This window comes from Meleagris gallopavo, chromosome 2, assembly GCF_000146605.3.
Source record: "Meleagris gallopavo isolate NT-WF06-2002-E0010 breed Aviagen turkey brand Nicholas breeding stock chromosome 2, Turkey_5.1, whole genome shotgun sequence".
In the NCBI taxonomy this organism is placed as follows: domain Eukaryota; kingdom Metazoa; phylum Chordata; class Aves; order Galliformes; family Phasianidae; genus Meleagris; species Meleagris gallopavo.
The window spans coordinates 50,428,127-50,454,823 of NC_015012.2; the positions used below are offsets into that span (position 1 = coordinate 50,428,127).

The 26,697-nt window shown below is 42.3% G+C and overlaps 1 protein-coding gene across 3 annotated transcripts; it reads right to left on the reverse strand.

Moving 5' to 3' along the window:
• Positions 1-2,035: 2,035 nt before the first annotated feature.
• Positions 2,036-26,697, reverse strand: TNFAIP3 (TNF alpha induced protein 3). Of its 3 annotated transcripts, XR_792557.3 has the most exons (12): positions 26,574-26,697; positions 23,959-24,271; positions 19,715-19,905; positions 19,345-19,492; positions 19,048-19,218; positions 18,161-18,341; positions 15,775-16,700; positions 14,217-14,449; positions 13,234-13,453; positions 5,358-5,527; positions 4,403-4,611; positions 2,036-3,474 (listed from the first exon to the last, which is right to left on the reverse strand). XR_792557.3 is itself a non-coding variant. In XM_010707254.3 (9 exons), the coding sequence occupies exons 2-9, from the start codon at positions 24,254-24,256 to the stop codon at positions 13,172-13,174; spliced, it is 2,430 nt and encodes an 809-aa protein (XP_010705556.1). In that variant the 5' UTR covers positions 24,257-24,271; positions 26,574-26,697; the 3' UTR covers positions 11,984-13,171. The 3 variants fall into 3 exon arrangements, 1 of the variants encoding a protein (XP_010705556.1); XR_002112116.2 differs by lacking the exon at positions 2,036-3,474 and having other exon boundaries at positions 3,887-4,611; XM_010707254.3 differs by lacking the exons at positions 2,036-3,474; positions 4,403-4,611; positions 5,358-5,527 and having other exon boundaries at positions 11,984-13,453.

The window sequence follows — 26,697 nt, forward strand, 5'->3', positions numbered from 1 at the left end:
CAAAAGGTGCCTTGGGGGGATATCAGATGAATGTGCATGGTGTGCTGACTCCAGACACAGGCTTGCTTCCTGTCTGATGTTTTCTTTGCTTAAGAAATGGATGGAAGTACCCTGTGACACTTTGGAAAAATATGACAATATTTTCACATTGCTTGGAAAGATGTGGTTGGAAATGTGAGCTACATCTGAGTCAACTCAAGCTGAACTGAAATAAAGAACAATTGAGATTTATGTACAAACATTTGATCCTCGCCTATATGGATGTGTGAGAGACTCTTAGATAAAGTTATCTGAGGAGCAAGAACTATTTTCACATGGGAAAGGAAGAGGTTGCATGAATCACACCATGCTTCCAACTTAGATTTTACAGTAGTGATAGTTTAGAGAGGGGAGATACCATCTGTAAATTGGTAGAATTTATTCTTGAAACATGTCTGTGGAAATGCTATACCCAGGACCAGAGAAAAAAAAAAAGTTATCTAAGTCTGAATAAACCACTTTGTTTAGCAAAACATCTGTATGATCTGCTTAACTCAGTCTTGTAATGATAAGCCACATTAAATCTGTGCAGATAAGTCAGCACAAGTGGCTTGTTTCCCTCATGTCACTGGGGAGGAGGAGTCTGTATAATTACGAGGCTGAGGACAACTAGGAGACATTTGTCAAAACCATCCTTGATTTCTTTCACAGGGGTATTGATCAAATGACATCAAATCTGTTTTTGTGGTCACATTCCTCTGGATAGCAGAGTATGGGCATGGTCCAAGAAGAAGAAGTGGAGGTGCTGCTAGGTGGCCCAGTGGTACACCACAGCATCCCTGGGGAGTGAAGGAAGAGAGACAGAGGAAGAGCCCCTGTACTGCCAGTTGGCATAAAGACCAGACTCATCCAGTGTAGGTGAGTATTTAAATGTGGATTTATTATTAAGATCTTTTATTGAGATGTGTGGTTTTTGATCAAGCCAGAAGTGGGAGGACAAAAATAATCATCTGTAGGTTGGAAAAAATCACCTGTCACTTGTTGAGGAAAGTCAGGTTATTCTGTGACAATGCAAGCATGGTTTCTGGGTGTGGTATGACTTTTCCTGTTTCTCACCATTTTCAATGAGATGATGTCTTCTAGTTTCAGTGATTAACTTAACTTGATAAACTTAATTCTGGTGACAAAATAAACATAGCTGCAAGCAAGATCTCATTTTCCCCTCACTATTTGCTTTGGTTAAGTAACCTGTTATTTGTAGAAGAAAGCAAGGTAGAATGTAAGTAAATGCTGTCCATTGTTTTACCTATGCTTTCAGTAACATTGTATTGTGCCAGACAACAATTCTAGGTTAAGATTTTGACATAACGTACAATGATATTGAAAAAGTCATATGTTGTTTTGGTAACTTTACAAATGGGCAGAAGCAGCGTCCCTTTAAAAAAAAGTCAGCAAAACCCCTCTGCTTTCTCTCTTCATTTTGATCACTATTTTTGTCAGCTTGTGTGGTTCTTCTTGGCAATTAATTTTGTTTAAAGAGACAACACATTAATCTCATGTAGACATAAATACAAACCTTTTTTTTTTGCAAATGCCCAAACCAGCAGTGGGCCTCTTTGGAGCCAGCTGTAACAGGCTCTTGTCTGCTATGGGGCATCTGCTGGGCTCTCTTTACAGAGACCACCCCTGCAGCCCCCCTGATAACAAAACCTTGCCACGTGAGACCAATAGAAGAATGAAGAGACAAAAGTTACTCTTCAGACCTACTAGATATAAATAGTCTGGTGGAAAAATGGCCCTGGGATGTCCTCAGTCCTGAGAGCCCCAACACAGAGTCATGTTGGAGATGAGGGGGACGGGGAAATCAGATAAATGGACATTGCTCTTGAAAAAAGGCTTCCCTTGGGTTGTTTCCAATCACAGATCTGACACAACCCCACCACTGAGCAGAACCAAAGAAATATCCACTACGCAAGAAGTTAATAGAGTGAATGTGTGTAAAAGTAGTAGTTTTTGTTTCTACTTTAGGGATGCACTATTCTGTGCTTTATCCACATGGGAGTGGAGGCAGAAAACCCTCGCTCTTTTGCTTATGCTCCTAGGTAAATCTCTGTGCAAAAAATGAATTACTATTTCTTAAATTAATGCTTTCCTCTTGAAAGTTTTCAGCATCCTGGTGGAGGAAATCCATAACACATCATTTTCTCTTATTTAACACAGGAAAAGAATAATATAAAAATTGCTTTTAATCATGTTTGTAGTTTGTTTAGCCTTGGTACAACACAGTGATTGAGTGGAACTATAAATAAAAGTCATCACATTTTCCAGGCTGAGAGAAAAGGAACCTTTTCTCTGCTATGTGGGAACAACTCAGCAGCAGGAATATGGCAGTGGAGCTGGATGAATTGTGCAGACATGTAGGAGCAGAGAACTTTCTGCATTACCACATATTGCCAAAACCTGAAGGTTAAACTGTAAGCCAGTACGCACTATGTGTCATCCATTAGTTCATTTGACATCTGAGTTGTTTTTTATGGTGTGACCACTTCTCACCCACATACAGGGATTGAAACTCCCCAAAGACTAGTGCAGGATGGCAGAAGATATGGTAGTTTGCATGTTTGGGACAGAGATAGGTAAAAAAATTTGCCTGGTATGGAACTTTTCTAAGGGTAATTTTGTTTATGTTTCATGGGGTTTAGGTGGATATAGAGGGACTAATAAAGGTTAATGTTACTGGAGAACTTTTACACCATGTGATACCACTATAGGTCAATTTTGATCTGTGTAAAATGATTAGATCTTTTCAATACAATTTCATTTCACAAAAACAGCACGTGGACGTTTGTAGGAGGAACTTAGGAATATTTTGAACTTCTTCACTTGTCCAACTTGCAATCACACTGAGGGAAAATCAAAGGTTAGCAAAGCTAAAGGCAATAAAGATTTTTTAGCATCAAATTCAACTCAGAAGTAGTTAGCATCTCCTCTGGAGATAAACAATTCTAAATGCAGAGGTGAAAAGTGTTCTGTAAACTTCCTGTGTTTTTTTGTTTGTTTGTTTGTTTTTGTTTTTAATTTGTCTTACCTATAAGTGTAATGGAAAGTGCTGTTCTTACGTGATATAAGTAAATAACGTCACTTTTCCCAAATCCAACTTACACCCACAAATCCTGCAAAAGTTGCTTAAAGATGAAGGACAATTGCTCATGTGAGTCCATGTTAATTAATAAAAACCATGCTTTTCTGACATCAGTTTCTAGTATGATTTGTAAAAGGAATAATGTAGACTTCTGTGAGGTACTTGCTTCAATAATGTACAATGTTGTGTCAGAAAAATACAGAAACTCTCGCTGCAAAAAACAGTGTGCACTTTGAAATGGACAAATTGTAAGTAGGTTGGCAGTAAGTAATCTTCAGCACATGGCTTCTCTACTTATTTTCTGCAGAGATCCGTGCCAGATTTGATCTAATTCAGCCTTTTCTTCTGTGGGCCTGGAAAAAAATAATAAGAAGTTACTGATAAACCAAAACAAGAGAAAGACTAATAGAATGCTAAAAATTAAGGAGACAGAAGAGTCTGTAAAACAGTATAAAGTAGATGGATTAGTAGTCTAGACCCACTGAAACAAACACATTTAATACAGGAGAATTATAACCTGAAAACAACAAAGAAGGTAGGAGGGCACAACGGGCAAATATCTTAACATGAGTTCATTTGTTGCAGAAGTAAAAAAGAATTGTGCAGTTTGTGGATGTATAAACAAGCTAGGAGAAGTAGTTTTTCCCCTGTATTTCTCATTGCTGAGATTTTTTTTCCATGGTAATAATTGTAAGCTTTTACTGGTACTTCCCAATTCTCACTGAGATCACAATTTTATCTTTATTAGGAACATTTTTCCACTGCAAGGAGGGTGTTTCTTCCTTGGTTATGGCAATATATCACCACAGTAATAGGTAACAGCCAACTAGAGAGGAGATGAACTTCTCACTTCGCTTCCTTGTTCACACCACAGTGGTTTATTTTCATCTCCCTTGATAACTTTGAAAACCTCAGAGTAAATAAATGGTCAATTATATCCCCCCATTCATAACACTTATCACTGCGTAAGCCGGATACAAACTCTTGCATACGTCTGTATCTTTATGATTCAAAGAAGCTAAACGTAACGATCAGTAGCCAGCCAGAAGTAATATGCAGAACTATGCCCACTGCTCTAGCTTGTAGTTTGACACTCTGTTAGAAGGAGAACTGATGATAGAGACAGGTGGTTCTATGATGCAATTCCATCTACTGCAAGGGAAAGCCTGTTTCTTGGAATGCATTATTAATGCAAGCAGACATTGTCCTTGGTAACAGTGCCAAGTGTTTTGCAGTTAACACTCCGTCCAAACAGTCCTGCCTTCATATTACTGCACTTACACTGGTTTTCTACGCTGGAAACATACAGGGCCTGAGCTGGAAATTTTTTGGGAATTCAAATACATTTCTTTAACACTCAAAGTAACTGTGGAAATGGTAACATAGTGAGCTTTTTATTTAGGTAACTGTTTAGTGCAGGGACATGTATCTTGCTCCACGTGCTTCCTCTGGGCAAGTTTCATCCTGGTTCTTCTATGTCCAAAGAGTATCTGGAAGAAAACATAACAACTTAACTTCAGAAAAATGAAAGATTTTCTAAAGTTGAGCCTCAATTGGTCCCAAAATTACATTGTTGGAGGGGAGCAAGTACATCATCAATACAGATGGAAACATTAAGTATAATTATTTAAGTACCAGACATTTCACCCCAGGATTGGGTGGAGTTGGAGATTCATGATCCTTGAGGTCCCTTCCAACCCTGGCCATTCTGTGATTCTATGATTCTGTAATTCTGTGATGTCAGCGCATATTGTAATCATTAATCAATTAAATGTCATAACTATTGAGAGGAGTTAGGAGTGTTACTTCTTTAATTTCTTGCAAAACAAATATATATTCATAGATGGTTAAGTGCCTCAGAGACACAAGGCATTTAATTGCCTAATACCCATTGATTTTGGGAGGCATTAGTTGCTATAAGTTGTAAGTATCTTCATGGCTTGTTCAGCATCAAAATCTGATTAGTTAGTGAGTTACAAAGTAAAAGATAATCTGCATATTGCCCTAATTTTATAGCTTTCTTCAAGAGGAAACATCAACTTCGAAATGGTGTGTGGGATTCACCTACTCCAGTGTCACCTTTGCAGAGTAAACATCTACATCTGAGCTAGTCATCTGGGTGCCCCTGATAGTCAAGTGAGGGAAAGACAGCTGAGATTAATTCCACCCTGGGTGTCTGCACTGCAAAAGCGGAATACCAAAGTGCAGCCTACACCAGCTGTGGTCATCCACTTACCCTCGCCTTTCATATTTGCTATCCCGAAATTCACCGGAAAAAATTACAAAGTGTATCCAGGGGATTTCCATGCAGTCCTTGATGCTATCTTTAGAGTGCTCAAATGGAGTTGCAGAATAAAGAACTTGTTTGTACTTTTTCTTGTGTCTACTTGTCTCTGCTTCACTCAGCTGAAAACAAGAAAGTTTACAGATTAAACACTTTCTGGTTCCACATGCCTGTGAAGTAATCATCTCCTGTTTTTGCTGTCCTCTCTGATGTCCTGCAATTATTTTCCACTTATTACAGGCTTTGCTGGATTCATGCTATATATTGATGATATTTCCCCTATTGCAGTATTAAAACAGGTTTGTTCAATTTTTACAAATTAGCATGTGCTTTCAAGTATCTTGTTCCTTTTTAACCGAGCAAAAATAAATCATGACCAAAATGGTTTAGATACGCTTTCCCTAGCAGTGATAATGTTTAGTTACACCCTGAAACATAACAAAAAATGCATGCTAATAAAAAGAGGTGAAGAACAAACACTGTTTTGGCAGCTGTACGATAGATGTTACTAGTACAAGCTGAAACTTCATTGTGGGGGAGAAAAAAAAAAAAAAGAGATAAAGCCTTTCTCTATTTGCAGCTGAATTTGATGAGTTTAATTCAAAGTTATTTCCAATTAGGAAGCACTGTCAACTCAAAAAGGTATAAACTGAAATATGGAAGGTCAACCCAAAGCAGAGCTCAGCCAGACTTCTGCATTTTTACAGAAGAAGCCATGTACAAAATGAAGAAGGCAAAAGCAAGGAGGAGTTTTAGAGGCTGGACGTTTCTAGCAAACTGCACTTCACACTCTCTCACCTTCTCCAAAGTGACAGAGTGGAGGAACACATCCTCCCCAAAAACTGACCCAGGAGCACCCTGACTGGTGTGGGGGTGGGAGACAAAAAGACAGAATTCACCAGGAGACAAAGGGAGACCACCAGAAGCACTCTGGGGAGCTGAAGCTGGAAACCTACAGCATGCGTAGGCGCTTTTGTAAGTGCACGTGTAGCTGTGGTGGAAATTATCATGAAGCTCTGTACAACACAGATCAGCTTGTTCTTGGTCACAGCTGCTGGTGGGTTGCTATTCTGGTAGAGGAAAGCCAGCCTGGATCAAAGTACACGTGACAGTGAGGTAACTTAACATTGTAGTGGCCTTATAATGTGAGGACACAAGGAAAACCAAAGCCTCGAGGAGGACTGAACGCACTGTCTAGCCCAGAGTGGATGTCTGACTTAAGCCCAGTGCAGGAGAGAAAAGCAAAGCTCAAATGTCTGAAGTAACAGCAAAGCAAACTGAAAGTCAGTGAATTATATAATGAAATCCCAACAATATGAAATTCTGCCTTAGTAAGTCTTCCCTGCTGAGTGCCCAAAAAAAAGAGTGAGAGAAAGAAAATTCTGATGATGAACATGTTAAATTTAACATTCATGTAGCCTCGGGTTTGGCAGAGCCCAAGCTACATGCCTGCTCTGAGTAATGCATTGTGAACTTTTGTGGTGCACACGACTGATATGACTCAGACGCACAGGAGCACTGGCAAGCACTGGAGGATCCAAGCACCTGCCCCAGCACCAGCCTTCAAAGAGATCTGCTCTGCTGAGGGTCAGCATTTGTGGCTCCATTACCACCCCCAAAACTTCCCCTTTTTAAAAAAAAAAAAGAAAAAAAAAAGTCTCTGGAAATGATGACTTTTTTTTCTTTTAGGCAGTAGATGTAGGCTGGTCTAGACATGCACGTGATTGTGAAACAGCGTGCAACATCATCTTTTTTGCTGGCTGTGTATCAATAACATGTAATTGAAAAATGATGTGATCTGTTCCCTCAGGTAAAAATGTTTTATCTTCATTGCAGGCTATAAGTTAGAGGGTAAGTAAGCTACAACTTATCCTGCTGGGACATCGGTCAGGCTACTTTTCCTGCTTTTTAAGTGATTGTGCACTAAGGACCACAGAAAAGGCTGAGATGCCTAATTACCATTACGTTGTAATGAGCAGCTACTGCAAGGTGTGTCATTATTTACAAGAGGACTTAACAGCGAGGTCTGCTTACTTAGGGATGTCTTTGCGGCATGTGGGTTGCAACAGCAGCAACTGAATGCCTCTTTTTTTCACTCCAGAACACATAAAAGGAAGTTAGAGACTGTTTGTGTAAGATACCTGGCCAAATTCCCATCCTAATTATCCTACAGAAAATCTAGAGTAAAGTTGCTGAAGTCCATCAAATTATTAAGGCTTGACATATATAGTATAAATGTTATCAGATCTTACAGCAAAATGTTTACCAGCCATCACTTCGGTGCATGCTCTTTTGTCACAAATATCAGAAAAGAGGAAATGAAATGATTGCTTCAGTCATTAATTTTAGTGAGTGGGAATTCTGGCAACATGTTCTCAGGCTGCACAGCACTTCATGCTACGGCCTGGCCGTGTCCCACAGTACCTGAGAGCAGCCAGTGGCAGAGGTGCTTGTTTCAAAGTGAGGAACACTGCACAGGGCTGCCATGCTTGGAGCAGTGCCCCAGCTCACCAGCTGGGCTTTACATTGTAAGTGAGAAGGGAATTTTGACCCCTCCTTGTGACATGCCACTGAGCAGCAGCTTTGAAAAAAAGAATGGGGTGGGAATTGGATGAACTCACCATATGCAGTTGTATTAGATCATATGAATCCCTTGAAACGAAGCCATAAGCAGAGGATAAAACCTAAGTTTCCCCCATGGTAATTCACCAGGGGAAATCTTACTTCCTGCCCAACATCATGTATTTGTACCAGGCCCTTACAAAAAAAAAAAGGTGGTGGGGGGGAAAAACACGAATAAATAACATAAAGAATCATTGCTGTCAGAGATCAAGGGCAGTGGGAGGGGGCGAGATTACGTACACCGTGTTCAGTTTAGTGAGGCCGGAGGAGGGGGCAGTCTGCGTAGCACGCCGTAGGCTGTCTTTCAATATTAGACACAGGGAGTTTTTTGAAAATTAGCATCAGTACAAAAAGATGTCATCATAAAACTCCCAAGCAAAATTACCTGCTCTTATTTCAGGTTTCTGTTTGACCAACATTAAAGACATTCTAATATATGTACATAAAGGATTTTTTTTAAATGAATGTCGTGGTAACTTGAGATGCTGCTGCTCGATTGTGCTCATCAGGTTGTCTATAGCAGCAGCTCACTGGCAGAGGGAAGTGGCAGAGGACGTAGGGGACTGCAGGGGACTGACCAGCTCAGCTCCACTATTCCTTGGGAAGACTACGGTGGGCTTCTCCAAAATAACCACAGCTGACCCAGGCAAGGGGAATTAAAGTGGCAGCTCAGTTAAGCCACTTCCGAGCATTTTCTCTTTCTTCCTGTGCTTCCAACTCTTCTGAACAAGGCAAGCATTGGTATTACCAGCATTTATCACCAATATGGGAGACAGCAGCAGCACAGAGATTACTGACCAAGCTCATGCGAGCACACTGAATCTGCTCCCATCTGGAACAAGTTTGCTGCACTGCTCATTAAATACAGGCAACTGAAAAGTGTTATTTCTTTTTTTACATTTAATATAAACTGAAATCGTAACTGCTCAGCATTGTGGTTTTCTTTTTTGGTGTTTTGCATATTATACTATTGAGTCCTACTCAAGTATGCTGGATAAAATTACGTAATTGCTATTCCCCCCATGCAAAACTTGCATCATATCACTGTGCTAAGCCACTTATTTTACAAGGATTAAGCGTGCAAGCATGTTTACTTATTTCAGTAAAGTAGACCTCCCTCACAAAGCCACTTGAAAGTCCCTGTTGCACCTCCGTGGAAGAGGAGTTAGAGCTTTCTCACCCAATCCTGGTTGAGAAAGACTCTAAATGTATCCATAGAGCTTGAGTCTCACACTGGGATCTTTTTAATGTATGTATCCAAATTGCTGAACTGACTTTTCTCCTATTCCTATCATAGTCAGTGTATGGGCCATCCCAGATATGGATGTTATAACTGGTTTTTGGAACAAAAAGTTGCCAAACTACAGCTCCAGATAAAGTCACTGAGACTTAGCTGAAGAGCTGTGTAGCTGCATTTACAACACTGAGCAATGTGTGAGCCAAAGAAATTGTTACAAATGCTTTACTATAGGCACTGAAAATGTACCAGTGACACGCCGATCCATAATCCAAAAACGTTGGGAACTACTACAGGAAAAAAGAGATGGATATCAATTCTGTCGAGCACCTGCTGTTTCTTGCTCCCAGAAGAAATGACAGCAATTCCCAAGAATTTGCTTTATGCAACCAAAAGCATTTGAGATATCTTAGGGATGCTGACCCAAGCTATGGGTGCTGAGTCCTAAAACCACTTCAACTCACTGGTTTGTGTCCTTGTGAACTGCCCTGGTGCCTAGTCCAGGGTCATTCCCCATGGGAAGTTTGAAACATTTTAATATAGATCTGTGGCCAGAATAGGGCCTCAGCTGGCCTGTCACTCTTCAGATCACAGCCTGCTGGCTGTGTCACTGGTGCACAACTGCTCCAAAGGTCCATGTTTTGCCTAACAGATAACATTTAGATCATCTGTCTTCTCAGTCAGGAAGAATTACTGAGTCTATCTACACGTATTCCTTTATTTAGGGATTCATTTTATTAATGAACATGTAAGCACAGCCTGCGAAACGATCCATTCCTGCACCATGTTATAAGGAATTTCCACTCAAAAAAGAATCTAGGAAACCCTTGTGTCTCAGCAAAGAGGCTTCTTTCTGTAAGTGGTCTCCAAAAGGGAGAATCCAAATGAAAGTTCCGTCTTACGGAACAGGAAGGAAAAAAATACTTGAGGAGCTGTGCAGACAACAGAAAGCATGAGAGGGTCAAAATCCCCTCAGGGCATTAGGGAAATACCAAAGTATTAAAAAAAAAAAGAAAAAAAGAAAAAAAGGCACTAATATCTTTAAAGTTCCCACACGAGTCAGTCACAAGAGACAGGCTGGGCGCTCATTTACATACAGCTTCAGAATGAGATGAGCCACATGTGACTTCAAAGTTATGACTAATAGGCCCAGAAAGCAGCAGAGAAAATCAAGGGGATTCAGGCATTTCAGCTGAAACCTTTCTGTGCAGAGGCTGCAGTCAGTGGCAACCAGAGCTAAACAACCTCCCCCTTCCCAGCTCCCCGTCAGAATCCGAAGAATAGGAATACACTGTAGAGATTGGGTTGGTAGGCCTGAGAGGCTCTGCCTTGAGGGAGCAGACAGACTTCAGGTTCTCTGCTTTGAAAGGATGTGGCACACCATTCAAAGGGAGGTGAGCTAAACTCTGTATGAGGAAGATTGGCAGGAACTCAGGTATGTGAGCGAGCTGTGAGAATTACAAACACTAGCTATCACAAACATACTTCAGAATATAGCACCTATGTGGCTTCAACTAGGAAGGTACTGAAGGTGATGTGCTAAAGCATGCTCTTGAATGAAGAATGAAAGGGTCAATTAGGATAGAGAGCAGCCAACCAGGAGACAGGGTGGGCAGGATCACCTCATAGGAGAGATTCCTCTGTCAGAGCACACACAGAGAGGCTTGCAGCCCCTTCTACTTTTCCCTTCAGACTGCGGGCAGCATCTAGAATTCAGGGTGGGATGCAGTGCTGCCTGTTTAGGCAGAGGCCTGGAATATTGGAGCACCAGTGCAGGCATCCTCATGCTATGCTGAGGGAGTGTACGGCTCAGAAAGCCCCTGGAAACCTGGCTGGGTTTGTATGAACTTGCGATGACAAGAAAATAACCCTTTCAGGTATTTTTCAGCTGAGCAATTAGCAACTTGCTTATCAGCAGCTTCTGAGCAAGCCAGATGCCAAGAGCAAAAAACTGAAGGCCTTCCCTGCTTCTCCAGAGAGAGGAGGTAATAGGGCCAGCCTGGGCCTTTGCTCCTGCACACATAGAGAGCTCTCATGACCATCACCACCTCCCAAGGTGTCACTCAAGCCAGCTGGGAATCCTTAGGGTAACTGGAGATGAATGAAGAAAGAAAAGTCAGGTCTGCCTGGCTTAGCTTCCCCTGTAGCCTGGTCCAGCCCCATCCTTACTTGGCTGCACTCAGCTCTGGGAACAGAAGACTGAGTACACACAGGAGCTCAGTCCTGATGTACACTGACTGCATGGTGTCCCACAAAGTACCAAGAGCTCTTCCTGAGAGTACAATGAGGTACTGAGAGACTGCAGAGATTCACAACAATCTACTGCCTTCTGAAAATGCTTGGCTACACAACCTGAAACAGAGGACATCAGTGGCATGCTCAATGGTTATCCTGGATAGAAATTTTTTTGCAGTGGGTGCCATGTGCTCAACTGTGCTCCCTCTCATCAGTATAAAAAACCAGATTCAATCCTTCAATAATTTATTTCTTTATATCTGAGAATGTTTTTCCATCATACATTTAAGTTTGCAAATTTCAACACAAGAGTAAATATACGTAAAAAAAATCCTAGATGTGCAAATTTCAAGTTGCATTGTTTGAAATAATATAAATATTTTAATAAACATATGTTCACATTAACATTAAAAATATATAAAATTTAACAGAAATAAGTTGAGTTATTTTAACTTTTTGCTTCTTTTTAATTTTTTTTTTAATATCTAGAAAAAAAAGATTCTGAACTTGACAAGGAAATTAGAAAAGGTATCATCTCCAGAACAGCAGCAGCAAAACAGATACTGAAAACTTAAAAAGGTATGAAAGGAGAAAAGAGGGTATCAGGCACAACAGTAAAGGTAAATTTGCTGAAGTACTGCAGATTGAGAAGTAAATACATGAACTCCAGAAGTCTTGATCCTAACGCACCCCACTGCCAAGCTCCAAGCTGTTAGGCACGATGTCAGAATCACATTAAGGATGATAGAAAAAGTGAGAAATAGGGAGTGGGGGCGTGAACAGCAGCATGTGTATTTCTGACAGTGATAGTGGACGAGAAGAAAGTTGCTTTGGCTTCAACTGGAGCCTAAGATGAACACCTTTTGTGTCTGTTTTTTCTTCTATTGAAGACAATTCCTGCCATACGTGAGGGGAATTGCAGGATTCAGACTTTCCATCACATACGTGTAAAAGTTACTTCTGTAATCACATTATCTTTCCAGCTATCTTTGATTTTGAGAAAGGATCTAAATGCTGACCACTACTTGTCTTGTTCATTAAGACTGCAGTTTGCCAAGGGCTCTGCAAACCCAGAACCACTCACTGATATCATCCTAAATGCCCGCACAAGCTCCAGCCTTGCTGAGCTCCACAAAAACAGAAGCAAGGAAGTGAGCAAACCAAAGCAAGTTTCTTCAGACAACCTCACTCTGTTTTGACTGCAAGTCACATCAGTCTGTCCTGGGGGATCTCTCTCAGCAAAGACTCGCCTCTGACCAGTATACATCAATACAGATTTCCCACACTGGCGAGATGAGATGTGAGTCCTCCTTGTATGGGTGCTGGGGAGGTACTGAGAAAGAGGCAGAACCAGGAAGCTCTTTGGAATGAAATGCTTCAAACTTCCAACTGGAAAGTCCAAGAATTAAATACAGCATGACAGGAGCTTATTCATGAAAGACAGCTCTGTGCAGAAAGCAACCGGCCCTCCTTAGTAGTTCTTGTATGCAGTGTTTAGAGGAAGTACATACTTATTCCCATTCTTGGGAATAAACAGGAACAAGGGCAGACAGGTTACATTTCCCCCCTAGCCCCTGCTCCCAGGACTGGTAAGTGTTTTGGACATAGCACCATTTCAGTTTAGGAAGGAGCTGGTATCACTTTCTTCTTCTTTACCAACTCTTCCTCTCTGCTAGCCGTAGATCTGTTTGAACTGGTAGCATTCATTGCAATAACCATTGCACTTGTTATTACCATAGTGGTCGCAAGCAGGGGCTCGACAGCGTTGCTTCGGGGGCTCATCTGCAGCTGGCTCCCTGGGACCCCCCAGCTGCACAAGCTGGCCAAGGCGCTGGCACTGCTGGCACAGCTCACTGCTTCTGCAGGCCAGGTTGTTTCGACATGAAGCCACGGCACATTGTCTCTTCTGGCTAGTCAGTGCTGCTCGCTGTAGATCTCTGCGCTGTCCTGTTCTCTTGAAACACATTAAAAATGCTGTCAGTTGTCATGCTGGTAGCACAAGTGGCATTTCATTTACTTTCACCTGTGCTAATGTATTGTATACGGGACCACTGGGAGGCTGTTAGCAATCACAAACAACACACACCGCTGCAAAAATTGCAAGAGCTTTGGGAGACTGCTTTGCAAAGTAGAAAATTCACACTGAAGCTATTGGGCTTTCCAGATCCTAAAACGACACATACTTCTTCTGAAGAGTAAAATACCAAGAGACAATTCAGGCTTTACCCAGGAATAGCAAGGTTCTGTCACCTCCTAGAAAAATAGTTTTGTATCTTTGGTGATTCTCAATTCTAAAACTAAAACAAACCAAGTGAAAAAGCCCGCAAAAGAAAATCTGTAATGCGCTCAATGAAAAAAGCAACATGAAGCAGACTAAACCTCTTGATGCAATTACATAGCTCTCAAGGGATGAATGAAAATCCTTGTACAAACAGCAAACAAAGCAAACTGTGGGTCCAGCTGCTTCCACTGAAATTGCTGGTCAAATTCCAAGTGGGTAAAACTAAGAACTGATAGCCACAATAATCCTAAATTGCAAATGACCATCAGAAGTACTGCTCAGTTGTAACAAGTGGAAATCATGAGATACCTTACACTGGTCTTCCCATGACACTTAGAAAATTCTCATGTTGCTGCATCCTATTACACGCTCTGAGTCACCCTCACAAGGGAAAAACATGCTAAACAAAAGGAAGGTTTTCAAAGTTCATACTTACTTCAGGCTGTCTCACTAGCTGTTCTTCTGTCCTTCTGGCTTCCTGAAATCGCTGGCTCTGGGCTTTAATGAAACAGTTCTGGCAGTAACCCTCCAGCATGGTGCTACCCAGGGTGCTACAGTTCTGCTGTTGGCAGGACATGGTATTGTGGAAAGTGGCAGCTGAGCTCCCCTGTTGACCAGCTGCTGAGGAATTCCTCTGAGATCTCCTCTGATGGCGTAGTGAAGCACTGTCTGTAATGCAAAGAAAGGACAGGGGAAATGTGAATGAACCCAACAGATGCTACGGCCCAAAGTAACTACAAGAAGCTCCTCAATTTGCAAAGAAAAAAACCAAAAAATTGACTCGCCTCAAACACTGAATTTTGACAACCCTGATACCTCTCAGTCAAAGCACATTCCTTCAGTTTACATAAACAAAGGGCTAGTACAGACTGATCTTTACATCAAACAGCTGATTCAAGAACAACCTGCTCACAGCATGGAAACTGGATCTCACTAAAGACAAGGAAAATCACCACTGGTTTTAGAATGTCATCTGCGATATATCCCAACTCTTCCCTTCTGTCCTCCTTCATTTCAATCACATGGGGTAGTGGAAGTACAGTAGCACAGAGCTTAATAGGTTAATGCACCCTATACTTCTTAATCTAATGAGGCAATCTTATATATTCCGCAATCATAACAGTTTTCCTTGTGAACATTCAAAAATAAGCTTTTGCAAGCTAGCATAATAGGTCCTTAATGTAAAAGTTCATGGAAAGTGTAGCACTGACATGCTTGTCAGCAACAAAACTGTCTTGTGAGAGGAAAATAACACTTATCTCATATGCCTTCCACCCCCTGTATCCAAAGGCACTTGCCTGTGTAACAGCAGCAGCATAGAAGTTGAAGATTTCACAACATGATTTATTTACAGACTATTTTAGGGCTTAATTTTAAGCATATGTATAGACTATCAAGAAACATGTCAAGGTACATTATAACAGTATACTTCTATGTTACTATCAAATACTTATTTTGGATTATCTACACATTATATTTGCACATTAACCACAGACAAATTCTGCTTGCTCTGTTTATCATGGAGATTTCAGTCATTACTCCAGTGTTACATCTGTTAAACCCAGAATGGATATAGATCTTCAAATTCATGCCAAGTTTTTAAAAAGCGTTCCAAACACAATTGGTTTTCAATACGACATCACTTCCATCACCAGTTCTTACAACTGGTCTAGTTAAGATGATGTTTAATCTGAGAAGACTTATATCTAAACATTTCTGCAGTGTATGGTTGGAAGGCATCAAAGATAGTGCTTGACTGACCAAGTTTTTCTTTCATGGAAGCCAATGGAAAGTTTTACAAGATTTCACATATCCCACACTGTTATTGCACGCCTCCCTTTTGGAATAATAACAGCCAATAAAGCACATTTTCCTCACACTGATGCTTCTGCTACACAGTGTTTGTCACCTCTTGATCTTTTAGAGCACAGCATGTGCAAAACTTCAGTTTCACCATCTGCACCACATCTGACAAACCTCACATCTTCACTTACCATGGTTTTCCCTGTATTCAAAGAAGCACAGCGTGCAAAAGCCCTCATTCTGAGCTGTTCCAAAAAACTTGCAGCCAGGCTTCCTGCAGAGCTTACTTCCCTTCTTCTCTTCCAAAGCGTGTGGGGCATGAGGCAGCGCAGCCAACGGCAGCTCATCACAGTTGTTGTTAGGAGCTTGCTGGCAGGAATGCTGAAGGAGGCTCTGTGGGATCTGAGATGGGTCAGATGTAGATCTCTGATGGCATGTAGGTACAAAACCAGGGCTGCCATTCGAGGAGCGCTCTGTAGTCCTTTTGAAACAAGTGCTGCAGATGCCATTAAATGTCCTGTTGGCCTTCTGAAGGCAGACTTTACACGTGGCATAGTCCAAACATCTCTGGTCATCTAAATTGTTACAAGGAGCAAGCTGTCTGGCATTGTAGCAGCGTTCACAAAGTCCGTTGTGTTGCACGTTTAAGGTGAAGGGGCAGTCTGGAGTCCGGCATTTCATGGCAGTGGTTTCACTATAGAGGAAAAGGCTGGGAGCAGTTGGGGGTGCAGAGCGAGGCCCTGTTACAGCCTCCTCAGACATCCAACCCCCAGGTTCACAAGCTTTACCACAGGAGGAGCCTGACCCAGCTGCCTTCAGTTTCTCAGGTGCTGCTTCAGAGACCTGCTTTCTTCCTTTGCTTCCTTGTGTCCTCCGTTCATAGCACTCATGGCAGTAGGGCTGGGTGTTCACAGACATATAGAAAGGGCAGTTTGGAGTTTCACATTTCACCTGTAAGAGGGAGAGCTGGGAAAAAGACAGTTCCTGTCTGTTCCTGGAGCAGGCCTCTTTTCTGGCAGGCTCAGCATGCTCCTGCCATTTCTTGTACTCATGCTGCACCAGCTGAAAGTAGTCTTCCACAAGATTTATTTCTTTGGGCAGGTTGCCTTCATCCAACCTGACAGACAAAATAAATAAATAAATAAATAAATAAATAATATATACATACACAAAAAATATATATGGTTGAAAAGGGCAGACAGTAGGGGTGGAGGCAAATATGGCAAATAAGCCACATGGGGAGGAAATGGAGATTTAATATACATCCATATTACTCAGCTAGAAGATCCAGGATGTTAAACTGTTGCTGTAAATGGAAATAATTTGAAAAGCAGGTGTTCAGTGATGTCAAATAGAGACTTTCACATCTAAAGAAATGGTCTCACACAGTGCTAAACGGAAGTATTCTTGAAAGGATTTTCAAGGTGAGGCTTTTCTGTCTCTGAAAGTTGTTTGTGGGAAGAATAATCGGATAATCTTTCAGAAATAAAAAGAAAATCCCCCAAATTCTAAATTTGTCTGAAGACCAGTGCCCAGTAGAGTTGAAACTAGAGTGTCAGATCTCCCTCTTTACCAGCCCCTACTAAAAACAAACCTTCCATACTCTAGACACAGTACTTCATGATAAACTTCATTACAAAACCTGCTCCTGTTTTTGCTCTCTGGGGTCTGTAGCTACTAGTCAAATTATTCAAACAAACTAGGTGGCTTCAGTTCACCATGTGCACTGCTAGTACTCCTAGCAGAATCCCTACCCGAACCCTGACAGCAGGGAAAATCCCACATTGCAGCTTTACCATACAATATTTTGGAGAACGAGGAGCTAGTGTTGCTTGCATTACTATTACCTATTGTATTACCTATTGGGGCAACAGGAGAAGCTCGATTACTACTGCATTTAACCTTTGGATAGAAGGCCCCCAAAACAGAACTTGACAGCACAGAGATATCTCTGCAGGCTGCAATGGAAGTAATGATAGTCATAAAGGGGCAGGCAGACACCACTGCCAGTGATCCCCACATGCAAGAAGCTGGTGATTGCAGTCAGTTGCTCAACATGTTACTGACTGCCAGGGGCACGAGGGCAGATGCCAGCTCCTTCGTTGGCCACAGCTTCTTGCCTGCTGCACCACAACAGGAACTTTCAAGGCATCTATGCTTCAAAAAGATTGCCAAATATTTTCGCTAGCATAGACAGAACTATACTATGTACACTTTAGGCAGTTTTCCCTTGCATAAAGTGCAGCGGTTCTGTGTAACCAGTTCCTGGTTTTAACTGCTTTCCAGCCACTTCCTGAGCAATCTAAAAAGTCAACGAAAGTCAGAAAGTAATCCATTGGTTTTACTTTTCTAAAATATTAGGCTCAAGCTGCTAAGTCTGAAGATATTTTTGCCTTTGAACGTGGTTAGAGCTCAATACCACTTACAACTGTATCAACAGAAATGCCAAGTATTTTTTATTGCAGAGGATAAAGTATACTGCCAAAGTAGGAAAGGAAAGATGAAAAGCACACAAGGCTATCTGGATCCTACCACTACCTTAAACAACTTAACTGTGGAAACAGGAATGACACTCACTTTGCAGCATTAATTAAATGAGTTGTGCCATGATCCCAGCCTTGCACTGGAATTTCTATGACTATCAAGTAGTCCTTCAGCAGCTGCTCCTTCTCCCTCTCCTCTGCATCTGTCAGAAAGTGCACGTTCAAATCCTCGAATCTGCCTCGTTCGCTGGTGACCAGAGGGACAGCCCGGATTTCTGTGTGGAAACATAAAGGTTTAGCATAGATATTTTATCAGATGAGAGTATGAGATACAACACTGCTACTGAACTTTGGGGAGACAAGAGAATAGCTGGCAAGACCAGTCGGTTTCTAAAGAGCACAACTGAGAGAGGAGGCAGACATGCCCCTACTACAGATCAAACCCCATCCCACTGCAATTTTAATGTTCCCACAGCATAATTGTCTTCTCACTGTTGGAAGTATCATAGATCTTATTTCACTGTATATTTTCATGGGATGATGCCCTAACCTGAACCTAGAGAACTGTTATCCATTCAGAAGAAATACATACTTTGCCATCTTTAAAGCATCTCATCACACCTACTAGGCAGCAGCCCACAGGTGTGAGACCATGTCCTTCAAAGCTCTTCATGGAGGGGCATGAAAAGGAGGCCAGAGCACTGCAAAGCAGAGGCCACCATCTGACTTGTCCAAGCCTTGATGCAGGTGAGCTGTGTTCCCTTTTCAGCTGGCATTTTGAAGACAATCTTTAGTTTTCTACTCAGATTTACAGACACAACTGTTTCTGTTTAAATTTTAACAATGTATTCCAAAGAAATCTTCTACACCAATTTTAACTTTCAAAAGATAAATATAAACCAGGTTGTATTTTAAATGTTTTAGCAGCATAACAAAATTGAAGACCCTATGCAAATACTAAACAATGTACTTGAAAAATACCTGGCCCACTGTCCTTCAGGGTCACAAGTGGTGTAAAATGCATATTGTCATAGCCGAGCACAATTGGATATCTGTAGCACTCTTCAGCTGGCCAAAGGAGTGGCAGGTAAACACCACCAACGTTCAGAGGAGCAAAACTGGAGCCTGATTCTAAACTTCTCACAACTTTATCTACATAGGGAAGAAAATCTATTAAGTCGGGGCAATTGGCAAAAAGAAAAAAACTCAAGATCAGATTACTAATAAAGCACAGACTAATGCAGTTCTTAATGAGAGATGACATGCTGGACAACTCACCTGCAAGGACAATGATTGGTCTTCTGAGGATGTTAGCAAGAACAAAGATGTGGATTTCTTCCAGTGCATTATAAGGAAGTCTGTTTCGAGCCCCAGATGTTTCTGGGGAGGTCATTTCTATGAGATACTCCCACTCCTCCTCCCAGTTCTGAGAAAAGAAACATCCATCAGTTCAAAACCAGTCCAAAGACACAGGGGTCAGGAACCAACTGCAGCACGCAAAATATTTAGGTTTTCCCATTTTCTCCAAAAGAACAATATTTCTGCTCTCCACTAACAGTGAAATACATGAAGCCAAAAATGAAAGAAAATCAGCAAGGCAACACTGACAAGCATTCAGGAACCAGCATGATCCCTCCGGCCTCCTTACCCGGGTGTCAAAGTGGAGTCCCGTTTGCACAAACTCCTGGGATTTAATAGCCTCCCGCTGCCAGCGCAGCTTGAAGTTCTGTGTGTCAATCTCCCTGAGTGCACTAAACAACGTTTTCCTTAGGACGAGGTCAACATCTTCAATACCCCACATGTACTGCGATGCAGCATGCATGAGGCAATTTCCATCACCTGCATAAAAAAAAAATAAAAATTGTTTTTAAACGGCTACTTAAATACAATCTCACCAACGCATGAGATCTGGGAATACGCAGCATATACACATATTCCAAGTGCACTTCCCTCTAAGGCTCTGCCAGAAGGCTTTTCACAAGCAGATCACAGCTAGGAATGCTCTGCTCAGGAGAATAAAGCAAGTGGTTTCCTTTCCTCTGGTTGTCCCTTCACTGCTCGGTAAGCTGTCACTCAGCAGTGACAGGAAACCTGCTCTTTATTTAACTTGGACTGATACCACAAACTAAATTTTGGGTTGACTGCAAATGTCAAACATACTTGAAATAGCTTTTAAACATAATTGAGTCACATTAAAAGTACAACAGAATGTGTAAATCTCCTTCACCAATGCTTACACTAATGTATACACCCGATGGCACAGGGTTGAGATAATGGAAAACACTAAGAATATCCTATAGTAACAGCAAGCTTCACTTCCTCTGACAAGGGCTGCAGCGATAGGCTTTGCTTGGTAGAGGAATTACAAAGATTGAGAGACAGTAAGAGATTTATGTAAAGTAATTGTAGGAACACCTCTTTCCTTCCTCTCAGTACTGACAGCTGTATGCTGCACTGCTGAATGTTTAAGGTTTGCTTTCCTAAAACACAGAATTAAGATTAGCTAAATGAAAAACAGTGATTTATTTTCCATTCAGACAATCCCTTCAATTGAAAGTCCTCCCTACATGTAGGAAGAAAAACAGTGTTCTGCAGTTTCAGATGGGAGGAACTGAGAATCAGATTGGTTAATTAACTTAATTGAAAGGTGTGACTAAGCATGCCTATGGCTGGGGTTCAAATTCTGCTTCTACCCATCCTCTTCAATAGCCTTTTGAAAGGGAAATACCAAGAATCATTACTGTCATAGAATGGCCTGGGTTGAAAAGAACCACAATGATCATCTAGTTTCCACCCCCCTGCTACGTGCAGGTCACCAACCACTAGACCAAGCTGCCTAGAGCCACATCCAGTCTGGTCATGTCATGGCCCCAGATGCAAAATTAGGTCTGGTGTTTAATACAGGGAGAAGCAGTTTCATCAAAAGTTAAGAAACCACAGTGATTTCTTTGGAATAGAGGACATTAACTATCATAGAACTGCAAGATTTTTCTCATATAGGAGTTAAAAAAAAAAACAAAAAACACCACCACCACACACACACACTTGAAACCATGCATTATGCATAACGGGCTCAAGTAAGTCATTGGATGAACACTTCTGCTATTTTTTCTGGTATGTCAGAGAAAGATCTGCAACAAACACCAAAGCTATCACTTGAGAGGTACTTTATAAACTGTTATGGACTCCTTGCACACCAGGTTCCTTACACTGCCTTCTGGTTTCTGAATGACATCTTGCACAGCTTACCTAAAGTCTGCAGCCTGCCTGTTTGAGCTAAAAAATTCAGGGAGCAACATATAATATAGAAAAACTGTCTGGGTTTCCTTCTGAACAAGAGAGATGAGATATTAATCCCAGTAAAATTTTCCCTTCGCAAAATCTAGAGCAAAGTATTTTTTTTTTTCTTTCAGAGCTGACTTTCAGTTCTTTATTGAGAAGCACGCCACACCAAATTCCTTACACAGCACTTGGAATTCCCCAGCACTATTTGACTAGCAGTTGAGCAACAGCCGTACTTTTTGTTCTGCTGCCTGCACAGCTGAACAGCGAAGCCTCCTTCGGACTTTCCCGGGGGTGTGGCTGGGTGAACTGGAATGAATGCCTATTCATTATACAAGTGAAATCGCCGCAGCCAATAGATGATGGAATTTTTTGTGTGTGTTGTTTTTAAAAAAGCAGTTTCCATTTTTGTACCACCTACCGCCTTCCCTTCTATTCTCCCTGCACACGTCCGCAAATAAACGTGTAGCGATTCGAAAGTTGGGGTTTTTCTTACGCCAGAAGCTCACGTACGTATGAGGTAAAAATATATGTTAAAAGATCCTACAGGAGAATCGCTTTCTTTGTTTTGAACAATCAAAACTGTCAGAAAGAAAGAACACAGATTTTTCTTAGAAAAACCCGTCAGTGATCAGTGACTGAAGGAACTAAAGCATTCCTCCCACATCTTCAGGTTACGCAGTTGAATGCTTTTAAAATATTCTTCACACCACGTGGAGGGGAAAAAAAAAAAGCTCACATTTTTTTTCCACTTGAATAACATTATTTTATAGGCTAGCACAGGGATTCTCCAGGCTTCTGTCCTGTTTTTCAGGGATCACTCCTTCAGCCCAGTTTACCTTTCTCCTCCTGCAAAGCTGTGACTACTTTGCATAAACCACAGGCTCTCAGAGCCACTCCTCCCTCCTTTCCATGCCCTCAGCGACCTTACAGCACCGAACCCACACCGTGTGCACTGCACTGGCTGCGTGAGGTATGGGAGGGAACACAAATCAACCCTTTGACTTCGCCATTCCTAAGCCAGCCCCAATATTTCAGCACCCTATATACTGGAACACCTACTCACTAGATGGAATCCCAGTCCACAAATTTGTAACACCGGTGTACATTCCTGACACAAGGACCTGACACAACGGACCCCATTCACTGCCTGCCCAGTCAGTTATTGAACCCTGCAGAATTCCTACTACTATCAGATGTGGGATTCCAAAACCTATGCACTTTGCTGCAGACAAAACCTATGTACATTGACCATTTTCATAGGACATCTGTTAAAGCATATCTCTTGGAGCAAAACTTTGAAGGCTCCACATATGGAGCAATGCCACCCTCCTGGGACTTGCCAAGCACTGGCTGTTCTAGAATTCCCAGTCCTCCTGGAAGTTCAAGATTACGCAGCCTATGAGGGCGCTCAACTACAGCCAAATGCAGATGCAGCCCACAAAGCCCACCAAAAGTTCATGCTTCTATTACAATGACAGAGGAGTACATCTGGATTGGGCTCTTCAAGGTCAGAGCAGTTGCATCTACATGGTGGTTCTGTTTTTATAGCTTTTGTGAAGCACAGCTGTGTACAATCAGACAGGGGAGAAAAGACTGGTCTAGAAAGACAAGGACTATGTGTATATAAACAGATCAGAAAACAAACACCCAAAGAGCATGATGCTGGGACTTGAACTAGGCTGAAGGTCCACCACACTCAGTGTTTCTACCACCAGTGTCACCTGCTCCTTGAACAAAAAATACCTATTTCCCATGTTCTTGGATTCATCACTCTACCAGTCTACATTCCCAGTTTGGGGCACTCTATATAGCAGAGAATCCTGAGTCTGAGTTTGCAGCTGCATGATCATAACTCATAACTGTTACCAAATCTTTCCTGCACTGAATGTGAAATCCTAGCAATTCTCACAGTCATGTGCTAAATTTTCCTGTGTGACAATAGGGCTTCTTGTACCCTACAAAGAAATATTTGTACTACCTCTATTTCATTTATAGCGCCTGACACAAAAAGCATAAAGTAACCCTGAAGAGAAGTCCTATAGCCAGCACCAACCCTTGAGAGAAAAGGCCATCAATTTTTGCTGCCTGAGGCATGTGGAGGAATGGCTGTCAAGCCCTAAGGAAAGGCAGAACCTCACAGACCCTGCTAGGTAGCTGAAAACCAGGGAGCTGGCTGCGTGTAGAGCTGAGCCTGCTGCAAGCGAGGTCAGCTTGGCAGAGCTCCACAAGGCTGCTACCATCTGGCCTGTATAGAAGAGAACAAATCCCTGCTGCTCAAAGCATCCCAAACCTCCACCTGCCCAGCATTAAGGGCTGATCACTGCTTCTAATAGGAGAGCTGACCCATCAAGAGTCAGGTCCATGGAACAACGACGGAACAGTGTCCATACATGCTATTTTTCCTCTGACATACCAGAAGTTACTGATGTTTTGAAAATACCTGAGAATTTTTCAGGCCACTCATCATGCCACGAGATGGGCGAGTGATTACTATAGACTCTGGACAGCATGCCACCCGGAGAGAATTTTAGCTTACACAACTAAGATAAAACGGCAGATCTGTATTACCTAGTTTAAAGTGAGTGCAAAGACCTGCTCACAACTTACCATTAGTTTTCAAAGGCACAAGTCTCCTGACCTCCATGCACCAGTTCAGCTTCCTCTGGCGTTCCAGCGAAGTCTGGGTGGCTTGGTCAGTCAGGGCCTTCTGAAGCATTTCCCGGAATTGAGGGCAAAACTGGCACATTCTGAACATTTCTATAGTGTATCTGTGCATAGTCCTGAAGTGGTGAATTATTCCACTGGGAGGTTTGATCAGATCTTCAGGTGTCCTCTCTCTAATCTTCACAGCTTTCAGCATGTTGCTCTGATACAAAGCCTGAGGAAGGATGTGTTGGCCAGCCATGTTCCTAGACAAAATCTGAAATGAAAAAGAAAAGTATTCTCTTATTCACTTGTTAATTGCCCTTGCTCTGCAGCACTGTTCTGCAGAGCAGAATCAGTTCTGCAGAGAATGAGAACACACTTTCATGTGTGGGATTCTAGTTGCTGGTTTGACTGTAAAGTACATAGAGTGGATACCATCCACTGAGACTTATATAGACTATTATTTTTAAAGTTCACCTCCGTCAGCCTCTCTGCATTACTCAGAGATAACTACTGAAGAGCTTATCCCACCCATTTATTGTGATCATTTATTAACTACTGAAGAGTGTTCATTCATCACTAAGGAGATTACATCACTGTACAAAAAAAGGCAGTCAAATGAAAGCAAGGATAGAAAAAGGCAAGATCAAGAGAAGGGAAAACTATCTTGGAAACTTGACTAATTGATAATTGCACAGTGTAATACCATACTTGCTGAACTTTCAGCACGTTCCAAACTCTTGTTTTGATGACATGCCAAAAAACCAGATAATGTCCATTTCAGATTTCCGCAGCCCATGCATTCTGCTAAGTGATGCTGGGTACAGTATAAAAAGAGCCTGGATATCACACGCCGTGCTAGACTCTGTCCTATACTTACATTGGCTGAAGATGGTAAAGGAGGTATTAGTGGCAGACCAAACACCCAAGGACAGACCTGTGTTACTCTTCTGGAGGCTCCTTCTGTTTTGTGAGCAGAATAGCACTGCAGAGGTGCTCGTGCAGTGTGTGGGGGTGCAAGCTGCGGTGCCACTATTACTCAGCGATAAGTCAACATCGCTGAAAAAGCATTTCCACTTGGCTCAAAAACCCCAATATTTTTCCATAGCGGGACAAGCAGTGTTTAATGCCCCGTATCCCTTTCTTCAGTATCTCTGGCTTGATGGGCTACAGCAGGAAGAACAACAAAAAAAAACCCATAACCTCAAAGTATCTGTAGTCTGAAATACTCATTCTGGGCACGCTAACTCTGTGGCTAGCTGCAGCCAGATGCAGGGACCGCATTTACACATCCTCCTGTGCACTGCAGTAACACCATGAGCTTTTGTTTTTATATGGAGAGAGTACGTGCTGTCCACATAGACCACTGCTCTGCTCACAAAGCCAAATTTCTATCAAGCAAAATAAAGGTTTGCATATATAACATTTAGAATTCAGTTGGTTACACCAGGAGCGAGAATTATGAATTTAGGGACAAATACCAAATCACAGGTATATATCAAGACCTTGATACATGCCACGTCAAGTATAGGGTGACCAGAACCAAGAGAAAGCTTCTTAACAGCTGCTTCTCATCTAGTCTTAACCAATATATTTTCATACACACCACTCACATAAATCATCCATACATTTAAACATAAGATTGAGGAATGACATATAAACATATTAACCTAATAACCACAGCTCTGCTTTGCACAGAGATGGCCAGAGTACTGAATTCCTAAGTTACGTAAGTAGAGTGATTGAGTCAATGAGTTTTTTTTTACCCAAATAAAGACTTATCAGATGATTAATCACTACTGGCACAGACCCTTGAAGTGGTTATTTCCAGCTTTAGGTAACAAAAAGTACTGAGTTTACAGAAGCGTTCACTGGAACTGTGAATTCAATGTTCTGTTCTATTCTACGGGCACATTTTCCCCTTCAAAAGTGGAAACTACTGTTTGTGCCACTTACGCCGAACATCAATCAAGGCAAAAACAGAACAACCTTGACTGTGAGAAACAGAGCAGTGAAGCAGCTCAGCAGCCACAGAAGCTAACAACTCAAAGCACATTAAGACTTTAGAAGCTGTACTGGCTTTCACTGCACTGTGCTTCACTGCACGGCCACCCTACTATCGACTTTTAACATGTAATTACTGAGTTCCCAGAGGAAAAAAAAAAAGGGAAAAAAAAAAGCTGGGAACAGCGCAGCATACAATTCCGCAGCATATAATATGGAAGATGCTGGACTCGAGGAAATCTGCGTTCTGTTCTGAGGTGTGGCAGAGTCGCGCTCCAGCAATGTCCCCTAACTGAAGAAGCCAAAGGTAAACTCCTGCCGGCCGAGACCTGCAACGAGGCTCTTGCAGCCTCCAATCTCCGTCACTCGGAGGCGCGGGTTCCAGCAGCCCCAGCCGGGCCTCCCAGCCGGCTGGACGCGCCGCTGCTAAGCGCAGCCCGCCGCCCCACGCTCTTCCTGCAACCCCGGCCCACCGCCAGTCAACAGAGGGCACAATTCCACCGCCCGCCGCAGAACTAACAAAACCTCCCGAAATCCGTCGGGCAGCCTCTTCCCGCCCGAGCAGCGCTCACCTCTCGACCGGCGAGCTCCTCCGGGCACGGGATCGATCCGCCGGTGAATGTCGTTCAGCAGCCAGGCCGCGGCGAGGGCACGCAGCCGGGCTCGGCCGCCATCAACGAGCGGCCGGCAGCAGGC

What these genes read in the sequence shown, in the direction of transcription:
- TNFAIP3 (XM_010707254.3), bottom strand. Translation starts at nt 24,256, where the DNA reads ATGGCTGGCCAACACATCCTTCCTCAGGCTTTGTATCAGAGCAACATG. An exon ending in GACTCCACTTTGACACCCGG is followed by an intron (nt 19,493 to 19,714) that starts GTAAGGAGGCCG and finishes TTCTTTTCTCAG; the next exon opens with AACTGGGAGGAGGAGTGGGA. An exon ending in CCTGAAGGACAGTGGGCCAG is followed by an intron (nt 18,342 to 19,047) that starts GTATTTTTCAAG and finishes GTTTCCACACAG; the next exon opens with AAATCCGGGCTGTCCCTCTG.